General features: G+C 46.6%; 1 protein-coding gene across 1 annotated transcript; it reads right to left on the reverse strand.

Annotated features, from left to right (window-relative positions):
• Window positions 1-660: 660 nt before the first annotated feature.
• Window positions 661-11,164, reverse strand: LOC149301575 (uncharacterized). Its single transcript, XM_089484247.1, has 4 exons — window positions 11,157-11,164; window positions 6,182-6,350; window positions 5,227-5,347; window positions 661-1,452 (listed from the first exon to the last, which is right to left on the reverse strand). Exons 1-4 carry the CDS (start codon window positions 11,162-11,164, stop codon window positions 719-721), a joined length of 1,032 nt encoding a protein of 343 aa, XP_089340373.1. The 3' UTR covers window positions 661-718.
• Window positions 11,165-14,165: the final 3,001 nt, after the last annotated feature.

Raw genomic sequence — 14,165 nt, forward strand, 5'->3', positions numbered from 1 at the left:
AGGCAGGAAAGGAAGGCTCTGCTTTGGAAATAAAGCTCTCTCTGTGTATCTTCTATGTTTGTGTTTGTGCGTGTTTGCCTCTGCTGTTCTTATGGCTGGGAATGGAACAGAAAACTGAGGAGGGAATAAAGGGTCAGTTTAGCACAAATTCACAACTTCTGTGCATTTAAGAGTCCAGTGTGTTGAAATAGTAAAGAACTTTATTGAGAACACAGAGTCAAAAATTCAGTGGTTAAGCCAGAACTGCCCATTCCAAGCAAACAATACATTAAAACCCCAAACACCTAAAACTGCTCCCTCTTCCAAGCCTAGCTCCCCCCTCCAATTCCTACAGTCTATGCCCCACAGGTAACAAGCCCCCCTTTGCCATCCCTAGAAACTAGCCCTTTCTGTTAATATCAGCCTCCGACTTTCTTCAGCCAACATCCCACACAATGCAAAAGCTATCATTCCCATAAATATTCTAGACAGCTGCAACAAATCCCAGCCCCTCATCTAGCTATGACCATGACCATGACCCACAATCCCCAGCCAAATAGACAACCCATAGCAACTATCTATACTATTGGCAAATAAAACCTAAACTTAACAAAATACAATTTTAAAACAAACAGACATATGGACAGAGAAACCTTACAAACAAAATCACAAGGACCTTTTCTTAGCACCGTTGGATTGAAAATATTTTATATTCCTTACTGACAAAAATAATGTTAGTTTACTGCTGAGATTTGTGTGGCTTCGCTCCTGTGTGGACTCTCTGATGTGTCACTAGGCTTGACCTCTGAGAAAAACATTTCCCACAGTGCTGGCATTTGTTTGGCTTCTCTCCTGTGTGGCCTCTCTGATGTATGACTAGGTGTGACTTCATAGAACAACATTTCCCACAATGCTGGCATTTGTGTGGCTTCTCTCCTGTGTGGACTCTCTGATGTGTCACTAGGCTTGACCTCTGAGAAAAACATTTCCCACAGTGCTGGCATTTGTATGGCTTCTCTCCTGTGTGGATTCTCTGATGTCTCACTAGGTCTGACTTCCAAGAAAAACCTTTCCCACAATGCTGGCATTTGTATGGCTTCTCTCCTGTGTGGCCTCTCTGATGTGTCACTAGGACTGACTTCTGAGAAAAACATTTCCCACAACGCTGGCATTTGTATGGCTTCTCTCTGGTGTGGCCTCTCTGATGTGTTACTAGGTATGACTTTGTAGAAAAACATTTCCCACAATGCTGGCATTTGTATGGCTTCTCTCCTGTGTGGACTCTTTGATGTATCACTAGATGTGACTTCATAGAAAAACATTTCCCACAATGCTGGCATTTGTATGGCTTCTCTCCTGTATGGACCCTTCGATGCATGACAAGGATTGACTTGTAAGCAAAATGTCTCCCACAATGCTGGCATTTATGTGACTTCTTTCCTGTGTGGATTCTCTCATGACTCAAATATTTTTCTGTAAAGAAGCACAGTGACAGATAAGACTGAAAATCAGCGTTAAGAGAGGAGGGTGTTACCCATGATTTAGCCCTCATTAACCCCTCCTTATTAGAGATTAAATTAAGAGAGTTTCTGTTAGTAAGCCAAGGATGACCGCACTACTTATGCCCCTAAATCCATGGAACAATTGTATCTTTATTTATAGGAGTTAACAAAGAAGAGATTGGAGGGGGACTTAAGGGAATCACTGGAAGCAGATAGTCAGAAAAAGGAATGTTGCAAAAATATTCTGTTAAACATGTGGAGAAATAGTTTGATTGGCAAGTGGCATTATATCCTGTGAGACTGCCATAAAGTCCTGAGTCAGAGACCAAGGCATGATGGAAGCTAACTGCAGAGGTCCCTTCATGCTGTGTGGCACCAGGAGATGACTCACAACCAATACAGTATACAGCTCACATGTGGATTGGTGTGGATTAGAGTTGTGTGTACAAGGGATGGTGAAGTTGATGGAAGTCGGAGAGGAGAGCTTGCAAATAAATGTATTATTAGGAGCAGGTAACTGTTAAAGTTGCCAGATATTGTGCATCTGCGATTATTTGTAGCAGATTTTTTTTGGAACAGATGTAGAAACACCCATGTAATATCTTGAAATAATTATGACCCAGAGTCAGGCTATTACATTTTTATACAAGTTCCATTTTGGAATTAATAGGATTGTATACGGTGTTTTCTGCACTATATCCATTTGACTGTTCTGTTTTATATGAATCATTTTAGAAGTTTGAAGTTAATGAGTGGGTTGCCACTATAAACACTATAAACACACCATGTGCAGCTTGTATTTTGCTTGAAATGTTATATAACTCAGCTTGGGAGATACTCGATTAGGATACAACTTTCTAAGCAACCGTGCCAAAGCTACTATTTTAAGTCTATATTTCTCAAAGTTATTTGGGACAATTTTTACCTGCCAGGTTTAGGATTTCATTTTATGGATTGATGTTTACCCTTATTGCTACAATACAAATTACTTCTTGTGATGCTTTGTGTGTTTTTCAAGCTAGGCGATCCTGGCTTTGCTCCTGCCTTCCCCTCCTGGATCCCAGAGGCCTGATCCCCTTCCTTTTCTCCCTCCGCTCTCCAACCCTGCCTCTTGCCCATCTGCACTGCTTTACCATTTGACCTTCAGCATCTCTTCCCTGCCTTTCTGTTTTTCACATTGCCTCCATCTCTCTATCACAGACACACACCCCCAGAGTGTGATGCACAAAAGGAACACTTTGAGGCTCATTTCTTGAGAAAGGCAAGACAATCACTATACAACTAATGCATTAGGAAAGGCAGAACAAGGAGTCTGGGACCTGGTTTCTGATATTAGTGAGGGTCAAGTGTGAGGGATGAGCCTTAAAACAACCTTAAGACATCTCTAAGACAGAGATGGACTACTGTTGGGAAGTGGGGTGGTCACATTGGACCCCAGGGGAACTCAGGGGAAACCCCAAATTGTGTTGCCTAAAAATATGGTATAATGTTTTGCCCCTCAATATCCCACAGCATCCCTTTGTGGAAGTGGAGGCCGTTTTGCCACTGTTGGGCCCTCTCTGATCCATTGCAGGGCCAAGGGAGGCCTTTTTTTCCCATGAAGCCTCTCCAGAGCCTCATAAGGCTGGAAGAGGGGCCACAAAAGCCAGGAAACTTGCTCAGGAATGGGCTGAGGATCATTTAGGGGCAAAAAGCATTAATCTCCATGGCTCCTTCCCACAAAATTCCAGAATTGGCAGTTTAGGATTGGATGTTGAGAATCCTTACAAAGTGGAGAACAATAGTGCCTCACTAAAACTAGAAATTCCAAGATTCCACAGGAAGTTGTTATGACAATTAAATTACGTGTGAAAGGGAACTAGGAATGGTAGTAGAGCACAAGTTGAACATGTGTCAACATTGTGATGCAGCAGCTAAAAAGGCCAATGTGATCCTAGGCTGTATCAATAGGAGTATAGTGTCAAGATCAAGGGAAGTAATAGTTCCACTCTATTCTGTTTTGGTCAGGGCTCACTTGCAATAATCCTGTGTCCAGTTCTGGGCACCACAATTCAAACAGATGTTGAGAAACTGGAGCATGTCCAGAGGAAGGAAACCAAAATGGTGCATGGTCTGGACACCATGCTCTCTGAGGAATGACTTAGGGAGCTGGGTATGTTTAGGTTGGAGAAGAGAAGGTTAAGAGTGGATATGACAGCCCTGTTCAAGTATTTGAAGAGATACTGAGTATGGAGCAAGCTTGCTTTCTGCTGGTCTAGAACAAAGGACACAGAACAATGGATGCAAGTGTTAGGAAAGATCGCATCAGGGGAATTTAATTAGCTCAAATTTACAAGAGGCGTGTCCTAACAACGCACGCAGCGGATTGGGTCCCTATGTGTATACCAGAGGTCATATAGTCCAACCCCAAGAAACAGAGACTGCAATGTCAATGAGTTGCAATTAAAATATAAACATTTATTAAAGCCACACAACCCAAAAGGGATCACACACGCACATGCACATTCAATGCTAAAGCAAGGGAGGGGAAGAGTTGGGGGTAAAGGAGAAAGGATAGAGGCACCGTTGAAATATTTACCTTAGGAGTCTTCTCCAAGCGACAGATGTGAGGGATGTTGGTAAGTGAACACGGCAGCGGGGAACAGAAAGCAAGCGGCAACCGCGATGGCTAGGAGCTAAGTTCCAGCGGGCTAAGCTAACAAGAGGCCCGAAAGAGACAGTGGGCTTTGGCTTGCCCAAGTGATTTCAGCAGGGCACAGTGCCTAAGAGAGCTCAGGAGCGATTGCTCGACAGAGTTGAGGTTTCGAACTGTAGCTCACAAAGCCCAAAGGAGGGCTGGAATCTGGGTTTTATTTATACTGCGAAACGTATCCTCAGGCTATAGCTACCTGCAGAACAAAGGTCTTCATGGCTATCTATTGACTAAGACTAAAGTTAAACAATGGATACACAAAAGGGTCTGCCACTTCTTTGGGAGAAGACTACTATGTAGATGGCTGGGTACTTAATACCATCAATAGGTGAGGCAAACTTCCTTTGTCCTCATTCAGGTTGCCTGCGACAATGGCAACTCCCAGAACTGGTTTTAAAGGTTTAAATCTACCTTTCTGCTTTAGCCATGGCCTGCTAGGCTTGTCTGGCTACGTGGTCAGCTCGCTTTTGGGATAATGGCGGCTGTGATGGGGTCAGTCAGGGGTCATGATTTTTGATCGCTTGGTACCCAAAATTTATATAAATCCAAACTCGATCACACAAGCCACAGGAAAAAAGGTTCCACCAAAATATTAGGAGGAACTTCCTCTCAATAAGAGCTATTCAACAGTGGAATATACTCCATCAGAGCATGGTGGCATCGCATTATGGTTTATTATTATTATTATTATTATTATTAATTTCAAATTAATGGACATGGAACAATGGATGCAAGCCACAGGGACAAGAGATTCCACTTAAACTTTAGGAGGAACTTCCTGATAGTAAGAGCTCTTCAAAAGTGGAATATACTCCCTCAGAGTTTGGTGGAGTCCCTTTCTTTGGAGGTCTTTAAACAGAGGCTGGATGGCCATCTCTTGGGGGTGCTTTGAATGTCTATTCCTGCATGGCAGAAGATTGAACCGGATGGTCCTTGTGGTCTCTTTCATCTCTTTGATTCTATCATTCTCAAGTGGAATCATAGCGCTCTGACAGTGAATTATAAAAGGGCCCTCAGTCTTCAAAGGAAGTGAAATGGATTCAGGTTCCTTACCCACAGAGGCTACATTTCCATAATTCTCCATCATCACATAACTGTACATCAGTCTCTGTTTCTTCGTTAACAGTTTCCATTCCTCCTCAGTGAAATATACAGCCACATCCGCAAAGGTCACCTGCAATAGAAAATAGCCCTGATCCAGAGAGTGACTAAACAAAAGGGGAGGAAAGCACATGGTGCATCGCAAATAGTATTTCAACACTTCAGAATTCAGTCCAGGAAATAAACTTTAAATTCTGCAAGAAAGCGAAAAGCTACAGCCTTTGAGATCCAGTTTGTCTCCAATCCTTTCAATATAATATACAATATGATAATATAATTTCGGCCATTTCTGGAATATTATTGATTGATTAACATACTGGCTATTCCAACATGTATATTAGTTTTCATATAGCCATATTTCACCTAATTTCAGAGGCAAATTTCATTTTTAATAAACAGTTCTGGGGAGTACTCTGGGCTTCAGGGCCACTGGGCCCACCCTCAATTTAAGTCCAGAGATATTCTTCCATATCATCCAGCATTTCACAGATGGGGAAAGCAACACACATGTGGACAAGCAACACCAGAAGTGGGTCAAGATGGCCAAAGTTGTTAATGATAAAGATCACACAAGCGAGAAAGGGTACAGCATTTTGCTTTTAGCTCAGACTGCTGGCAAGGGCAAGACCCTGCCCCCTTCTCTCCTCCCCTCTCCCCTCTTTTGCATTGATGGGCTGTAGACTCTTTTGAACCTGGAATGCACTTTGCAACAACTTAACTGACCTGAGGAGAAACGAGGAAATGGGAGGAGGAGAGTGAAATAGGACATTTCCTAAGCCCCTGAAAAAATGAGGAGACAGAGGATTAACCAAGACTCTCTCTGCCAAACTGGGACAGTATCTTCTTCGCTTGCTTTCGTGATCCAGCCCAGACACAGATAAAACGAATAGTCAGGATGGCAACTTACCAAAGAGCTGTTAACCCTCAGCAGCCTCTTTCTGTTGGAGCCCAGCTCCGTCTGCTTGGCCTTTGTGTTGGCCATCAGGTGGGCAGGGGGATCCTGGTGGCCCTGCACTTTGTTCACTTCCAGCAAACAACGTCCCAACACTGTGTACAAGGGGATCGCGATGAAGTTCCTGAGAAAAGAGACCAGGGTAAGGCTTGGTTTAGCAAGAAACCCTGCAGCAGTCAAAGACACAGAGAACAGCATCCTGCTGATGACATACGCAGGTAACATATGCCTCCTTTGGGCCGATGTAGAGGTGAGCATCCCCTTCCTCCCTCTGCACCAAACAAAACCCCCTGGACCTAGCACAGACTCACTGCAGCTCCCCTACACAACACTTACTCCATGCCTTGTGAGAGTAGCTGGGGATCAGGGGATGGGGAATTGGAAAGGGTCCTGACTATGTCCTCATAGCCGGATGTGAAATGAATGCATTATCTGCTGAAACCTGCAGAGGTCCACAATGCCCTCAGAGGAAGATTTCTTCAGTTTGCTTCTGACTACAGAAACACAGCTGGATGCTTCTCTAATACCTCACACCAACACTCTCACCAGGCATGGAATGGCCATGCGGGATGCCTTCCACAACTGTATGGTAGGACCTGGGTCACTGAATGGCCAGTTGTAGGCTGATTCCATTCGGAGCAACACTGGAGCATAGAGGGTTTTGCTGGGTCAGGCTGTCTGGCCTGGTGGTTCCTCATTCTCCCAGTGGCCAAACCAGCAGAACTCTCTATGCTCCAGTGTTGCTCTGGGTGGAATGGGTCTACAAATGGTCCTTCCCCAGGGAGGCCCCCGGTCAAGAAGGGCAGGAAAGGAGCTCTCTCTTCTCAGGTTGCTCCCCTTCCATGGGATCCAGCCCTTCTCCCAGGATCAGGGGGCACCAGAGGATTGAGCTGATGGAAAGGGAGCACCCAATTCCCATGGCAGCCTTCTGCATGCAGAGAAGTCACAATTCTCAGAGTGTCTCTGCCAGTGTGGAGAGTGCCCATTTTCCACACTGTTGCCTGTCCATCTTGTCTTGGGAATATCCTGTTCCAGCCACATGCAGACCTAAATCCTAGCCTCTATCTTGTGCCTAGTCCTGATCAGAGTAGAATCACTGAATCAATTGGGTTTATCTACATGTTGACCCACCAGTCACTTATGGTTTCAGTGGGTCTGCTCTCTAGGGTTAACCAACAGGATTCAGGACTCCTCAGATTTTTAAATGCAGGAATGCAAATTTTTCATGCTATGTCATCATGACTGATGAGAATTTGACTTCTCTTTCACACAGAGGAGGAGGGGGAGGACCTGCTTTATGTCCCAGGTGAAGAAGCTCTAGCTCTTGGGCTGGATGAGACATGACTTACCTTACAGATCTAATCCATGCCCTCCCATCATCATGGCCCCCTCCCCATTTAAACACTGGTCAAAATAATTACTTTATTTTTGCAGATGAGACTATTTTTCTAAGCTTAACTGCTGAGTTTGTCTATGTCAGTCATAGCAGGAGCATGAAGTATGAAACTCCTCCCTCTTCTTGCTAAAGCCACATAGAAATTGAGGCATATACATTTGTGTGCATTGTTTCTGAATGGATCTATTGTTAATATCACAATTTCTTCATTTTTCCTTGAATATTTTTAAAAAAGATGCACACTGCTGAATATGTTGCACTTGATATAACAAATATATATAAATGTATAGCTTTATGACTTGAATATTGCACCCTGGATTATGCTCATTTGGGGTAAGTGAAGACGTATATAAATTCATTTTATAAACCCAGTGAAACTAATATCTCACAAAGTTCTAGTAAACAACACATACACACACAGTTCCCATAAAAAGGACTCACTGTGTGTCTGAGGTCTGGAAATCTCCCTTCCACCTTCTGGGAAGACAATGCTGTTAGAGAGCGAATTTGGGGCTTTATGCCTGCAAAGCATGGGCTCACTCTCTCAGCTGCAACATTTCCATACAATTCTGGACTGAAACATTTAAACAAAGGTCATCTTTCAGCTCCAGGAATAAAAGCCTACCTTCAGTACAAAGACACTGACTTCTTCAGCCCCAGAAAGGCCTCTTCTGCAGTCCTTTATGGCCAGAGCTTCCCTGGGTCAGAGGCCGTCTCCTCAGCCGTAGAGAAGAGTTGCTGTGAGTGCGAAGGAGGAGGAGGTCCAGAGGGCTGAGGGAGGGAAGGCAATGGGGAAAGGTCAGTGCCAATGGCCATGGAGGGCAGAAGGTGACAATGCCTAGGAAACTCCTCTGAGTCCCAGACATTCTAGGAATGAGTGTCAGGAGTTAGTCCAGGGGGCTGAGGGGTCTCCTTTCCCAAAGGGGGAGGCAAGGACCGGTGATACCCTCCACAGCTAGGGCCCAAAGGGAGGGTCTCTGTCCCAACTCTCTCTCCCAGCCCCCAAAGCCCAGCCTCCCCACTGGCCCTGGGTCCCCAGAACATTATTCCCCAAAGTCACAAGCAGCACAAAATGGCCACCAGAACACAAAATGGCTGCCTCTGCCTCAGCGCTTGGCAGTTGGCAGTTTGACGCCTTCAGGGAACCCAAAATGGAGGATGAAAGGGCCTCAAAGTTGGAAGGGCCCCAAACAGGATTTCTGATCCTAAAGAAAGGTTTTCCTGATCGCACCCGATGGCTGTGAGAACACAAAAAGTCCCCAAACAGTCCCTTATCCTTGTTTGTTTGTTTATATGTTTGCTTGTTTGTTTCATTCTTGATAATATGAGATGGTCTGGTCTTCCTTCTTGCCTGAAAATCTATTAATAAGAAACTGGGGAGACATTTAAAAACTCCCAAAGGAGCTCCTTTTGGCCTTTTTTGGGGAACAAGCCTCCTCTTAGAAGCCAAAGACCGATGTTTGTGAAGAAGAAGAATAAGGCTTGTATTAAAACTATCCTCCCCATTTCTGATCCCTTTTAAAACCCATGTTCCCCAGAAGGAGAAGAGCTCTGAAATAAGAAAACCCTCTCAGAAAAGAGACAGACTTCCTCCCTTTTGGCCCAAGGAGCCTGGCCTCCTTCTCTCTCTGGAGCCTCAGGAGAGAAAGAGAGGCCTCTGTTCAACTGAGGCCTCAGAGAAGGTTCTGGAACATTATTCCCACAGTCACAAGCAGCACAAAATGGCCGCCAGAACACAAAATGGCTGCCTCTGCCTCAGCACTTGGCAGTTGGCAATTTGAGGCCTTCAGGGAACCGTAAATGGAGGGTGAAAGGGCCCCAAAGTCGGAAGGGATCCCAAACAGGATTTCCAAACCTTAACAATACCTAAAATGCCAAACAAAAAGAACAGTCCCAGAGTTCCATGACACTGAGCCATGGCCATTACAGTGCTTCAGAGCAAGAAGGCCTAGCGACAGTGGCATTAATGATGATTAAGGTCTGGCGGCAGCTCCATCCCCCCCAGGCCTGATATCATCATCATCATCATCATCATCATCATCTTTGCTACAGCATGAGAGCAACCATTAAAAGCATTGAAATCCCTTTTGGGGAGCCCCACTCTCCCACCTTCAGAGAGACTGGGCCTTGCCTAGAAGGGCTGCTGGGCCTCCTTCCTCCCCTCCTTAATGGCAGTGGCCAAAGGAAAGCAGCAGCAGCAGTAGACCCAAGCCAGGCCCAGCCAGACATCAGGGCAGCAGTGAAGCCTAGTGGTTCCAGGCCTTGTCTCTCTGCTGTCGCTTCACTCCACTCCCCCCTCTCTCTCCTTCCTTCCTCCCTTAATGTCTGTCTCTTTCTCCCTCTAAAACGCTGCTGCTCTCTCCTCATTCTCTCTTCCCCACCGAGAGCTAAATATAGAAGCTGAAGATCCGCCTCTTCTTGAAGCTGGCCAATGGAGGCAGAGCAGCTGGAAGACCCCACCCACTGCCCCAGACTCACATTTTGCCTTCTGGCAGCCATTTTGTTTTCTGGCAGCCATTTTGTGTGCTGCTTGTGACTGTGGGGAATAATGTTCCAGAACCTTCTCTAAGGCCACAGTTGAACTGACCATTGGCTTCTCTTTCTCTCCTGAGGCTCCAGAGAGAGAAGGAGGCCAGGCTCCTTGGGCCAAAAGGGAGGAAGTGTGTCTTTTGTGTCTCTTTTCTGAGAGTGTTTTCTTACACAGTTCTGCTTCCTCTGGGGAACATGGGTTTTAAAAGGGATCAGAAATGGGGAAGATAGTTTTAATACACCTCACAAACAACTCTATGATATTGTGTAATAGAGCACCACATTCAAGACATATTAGTTCAAAACCACAATCATATCCCCTGTCCAAGCAAGAGGTAAACTACAAAGTGCCCTTCCATTACTCTTCCGAATAGATGGGAATTGAATCCAAGGCAAGTCACATGATGCGGATTCAGGCAAAGCGGAGCGAGTGCAAATTGTATCACCACATGGTGCATACCATTCAGATTCAACGATTTTAACTGGGACCCTTGCGCATGCTCAGTGGGGGTCTGAACGCATCCTGAACCTTTGCACTTCTGGGGTTAAGAAAGGAGCCTGGTTCCACTTTCACCTGAATGCTAGCCTCACCTGAATGACAGCTGCACCTTTCTTCCTCCCTTCCATTTCCCCATCCCTGGCAGCCAAATTCAGAGCCCCCATCCATTTCAGCCACATCTACATCTATCCTCCTGTCATTCTCCTCATCTATTTCATCTACATCTCTCCTTCCCTTCGTAACAGTTGCATTCTCTTAACTTGCATCCACACTGAGGAGATAATCTGGTTTAACTCCACTTTAACTGTCCTGGCTCAGTGCTATGGAATTCTGGGAACTGTAGTGTCCTGAGACATTGAGCCTTCTCTGCCAGAGAGCTCTGGTGCCTCAGCAAACTAATTTAATTAATGAATACAAATTAATCAGATGCAACTGATTGGGGTAACTTCATTAGACTTTATTCCCAAACTAGATTAGTTTCATGGTATGATAAAATACAGCCATACCTCCTCATTTACAAATTTTACGGTTAAATCAAGCCATCTATACAGATTTTGAGATTATATTATAAAATATTACATCTGTTTAACAAACTTTTTACAGTTAACTGCTATTAAGAGACAAAGCTATGAGAATCTAGGATATGGGGTGCACTATAAACCTTTTAATAAATGAACAGGAATTGCAATCCTATTTATACATATTATCAGACATAACTCCAGATAATGTTAGCCTTTTGGATGCCAGAAGGTTCCTCTCATTCTTCAGAGCAAGAAGCAGCACTTCAGCTGCCTTCTAGAAGATAAAGTAAAAAGGCTTCCAAAAGAACTGAAGCCTTGGGCAAGTCGCACTCTCTCAGCCTCAGAGGATGGCCATGGGAAACCCACTCTGAAGAAACCTGCCAAGAAAACCCCTTCAGAGACTCCCATAAGGTCACCATAAGACCTGGAAACAACTGGAAGGCAGACACCAAGAACAACATTGGGAAATAGGTTCAAGCCTTGCCTTGGGAAAGTGCAATGACTGGGCTCCAGTCAATGGAGGTCTTCTTCAGGCAGAAAAGGGAGGTTTATGCAAATGCAGAATGACATCACTGCTACGGAAGGCTCTCTTGACCAATCAGAGAGCAAGATAAATGTTCTTCTGGAAGCTTCCGTGAGAAGGAGATATAAGGCCTGAGAGACCAAGAGACAGTTGGGGGAATTGTGTCGGTTGGAGATCGAGAGAGAGAGAGTTAAAGAGCGGATCTTGGAAGTTAGTCTCAGAATTGGATGCTTAGGTTTATTTATTATTTTAATAGCTTATATGAACTGAATATTATATACTTACAAATATTGTACCTGCAAGACTCTTAATGTCTTGTAGGACTTATATTTTAGTTATATTTTGTTATTAATTGTAAATACCTCCTTGGAGTATCTACTACTCAACGCTCCTTTTACACGTGTCTTGGGTCGGTTGATGCTCGGGAAGATCAGTAAAGAAGTAGAAATAAGGTTCCTTAACTGGTCCCAGTGTAGGTTAAGGGAAACCCTTTTATAATGCACTGGATGATGGCAGCGTGATTTCAGGAAGTTAAGGGTCTGCTGGGCTAAGAGCCATAATGTCTAAATGTCTAATTAACAAATTGTAATCCACTCTGATAGCCTTTTGGTTGAAGAAAGGGGAATAAAATTATTATTATTATTATTATTATTATTATTATTATTATTATTACAGGGCTGCAGTTTGGCTGCTTGGACCACCGGAGATCATCACAGAGAGTCAGTCGGAAAATCCCATCTCACTCCAGAAAATAAAGGTACTTGAGGAGTTTGCGCTCTATGTCTTTCTGTAATAATAGCTACGAAACTGATAATAGCATTTGGGACATTTAGTCTTTTAAAAACAAATATGGCAGATTTAAATGCTGCTTTAAAACCTCTTTCCATCTGCCATCTTTGCGCTGGTTTTGGGGAGAAATGATAAAGTGTTGGGAGGGAGGGACTGCCAACAGAATTAGGAGATGCATTGCAGGCTATGGACAGTTTGCGGCCAAGAAAGGTCCAAAACACACGCCAGCAATAGTCCATTTTGAGAGCACTTTAACTGCCCTGGCCCAGTGCTAGGGAATCCTGGGAAATGGAGTTTATTGGGGCACCAGACCTCTCTGACAGAGTAGGCTCAATGTCTCACAAAACTACATTTCCCAGAATTCCTTAGCACTGAGCCAGGGCAGTTAAAGCAGTATCAGATTGGATTATTGCTGCAGTGTATTTTGGATTTAGGTGACACTTGGCAAGTCACACTCTTCTCCTCCCTCCCTTCCCTCCAGGCCTCCCTCCCTTCCCTTCCCCTTACTTACCTTCTCGGCGCAGCAGCTTGGCCTCCGCCGCTGCCGCTGCAGGGGAAGCCGGGTGGCAGCGGTGGCGGCGGAGGCCAAGCCTCGGCTTCCTTGCCACCGCTGTGCAAAGGAGCGATGGCGGTGCTGGAGGCCTCTTGGCCCCCAACAGCACCGCCACCGGGCCTTTGCCACAGCGGCGTCGAGGGAGGAGGGCTGCCGCGCCGGAGGCCTTTAAGGCCTCCTGCGCCGGCATCCGGCCTCCTCCAGGCCGCCGCCACTGCGGAAGGGGCAGGTGTCGGTGCTGGAGGCCAAGAGGCCCCAGCACTGACACCCGCCCCTTCCTTGGTCGCAGAGGCCTGGAGGAGCCCGGGAGTGGGTGCTGGAGGCCTCGCAGGCCTCTGCTGCTGCTGCCCTCCGCACCTCCTCTTCCTCACCTCCATGCCCAAAAAAAGGCACGGAGGTGGGGAAAAGGAGGCACGGAGGGCAGAAGCGCCGGAGGCCTGCGAGGCCTCCAGCACCCACACCTGGCCTCCTCCAGGACTCCGCAGAAGGGGCGGGTGTCGGTGCTGGGGCCTCTTGGCCTCCAGCACTGACACCCGCCCCTTCCGTGGTGCTGAGGAGGCCGGGTGTGGGTGCTGGAGGCCTTGAAGGCCTCTGGCGCTGCTGCCCTCCGTGCCTCCTCTTCCCCACGTCCGCACCATTTTTTGGAAGAGGAGGCGCTGTGGGCAGCAGCACCAGAGGCTTTCAAGGCCTCCAGCGCCAGCACCCGGGCTCCTCCAGGCCTCCGCGGCCAAGGAAGGGGTGGGTGTCAGTGCTGGGGCCTCTTGGCCTCCAGCACCGACACCCGCCCCTTCTGCAGTGGAGGCGGCCTGGAGGAGGCCGAATGCCAGCACGGGAGGCCTTAAAGGCCTCTGGCGCGGCAGCCCTCCTCCCTCGCCGCCGCTGTGGCAAAGACCCGGTGGCGGTGCTGTTGGGGGCCAAGAGTCCTCCAGCACCGCCATCGCGCCCTTGCATGGAGGCAGCAAGGAAGCCGAGGCTTGGCCTCCGCCGCCGCTGCTGCCACCCGGCTTTCCCGCAGTGGCGGCGGCGGAGGCCAAGCGGCTGCGCCAAGAAGGTAAGTAAGGGGAAGGGAAGGGAGGGAGGCAGGGAGGAAAGGGAGGAGGGAAGCGAGGGAGGGGAGGGAGAAGGAACT

The sequence above is a fragment of the Sceloporus occidentalis genome, unplaced genomic scaffold (genome assembly GCF_023333645.1).
Source record: "Sceloporus occidentalis isolate IW3139 unplaced genomic scaffold, rSceOcc1.0.p SCAF_21, whole genome shotgun sequence".
NCBI classification, from domain to species: Eukaryota; Metazoa; Chordata; class Lepidosauria; order Squamata; family Phrynosomatidae; genus Sceloporus; species Sceloporus occidentalis.

Bases quoted from the DNA above. Each gene is read 5' to 3' on its own strand.
- LOC149301575 (XM_089484247.1), bottom strand. The intron at 5,348-6,181 runs GTAAGTTGCCAT...TTTCTATTGCAG, and splicing joins TGAGGGTTAACAGCTCTTTG to GTGACCTTTGCGGATGTGGC. The intron at 1,453-5,226 runs GTAAGGAACCTG...GCTTCTTTACAG, and splicing joins TGGAAATGTAGCCTCTGTGG to AAAAATATTTGAGTCATGAG.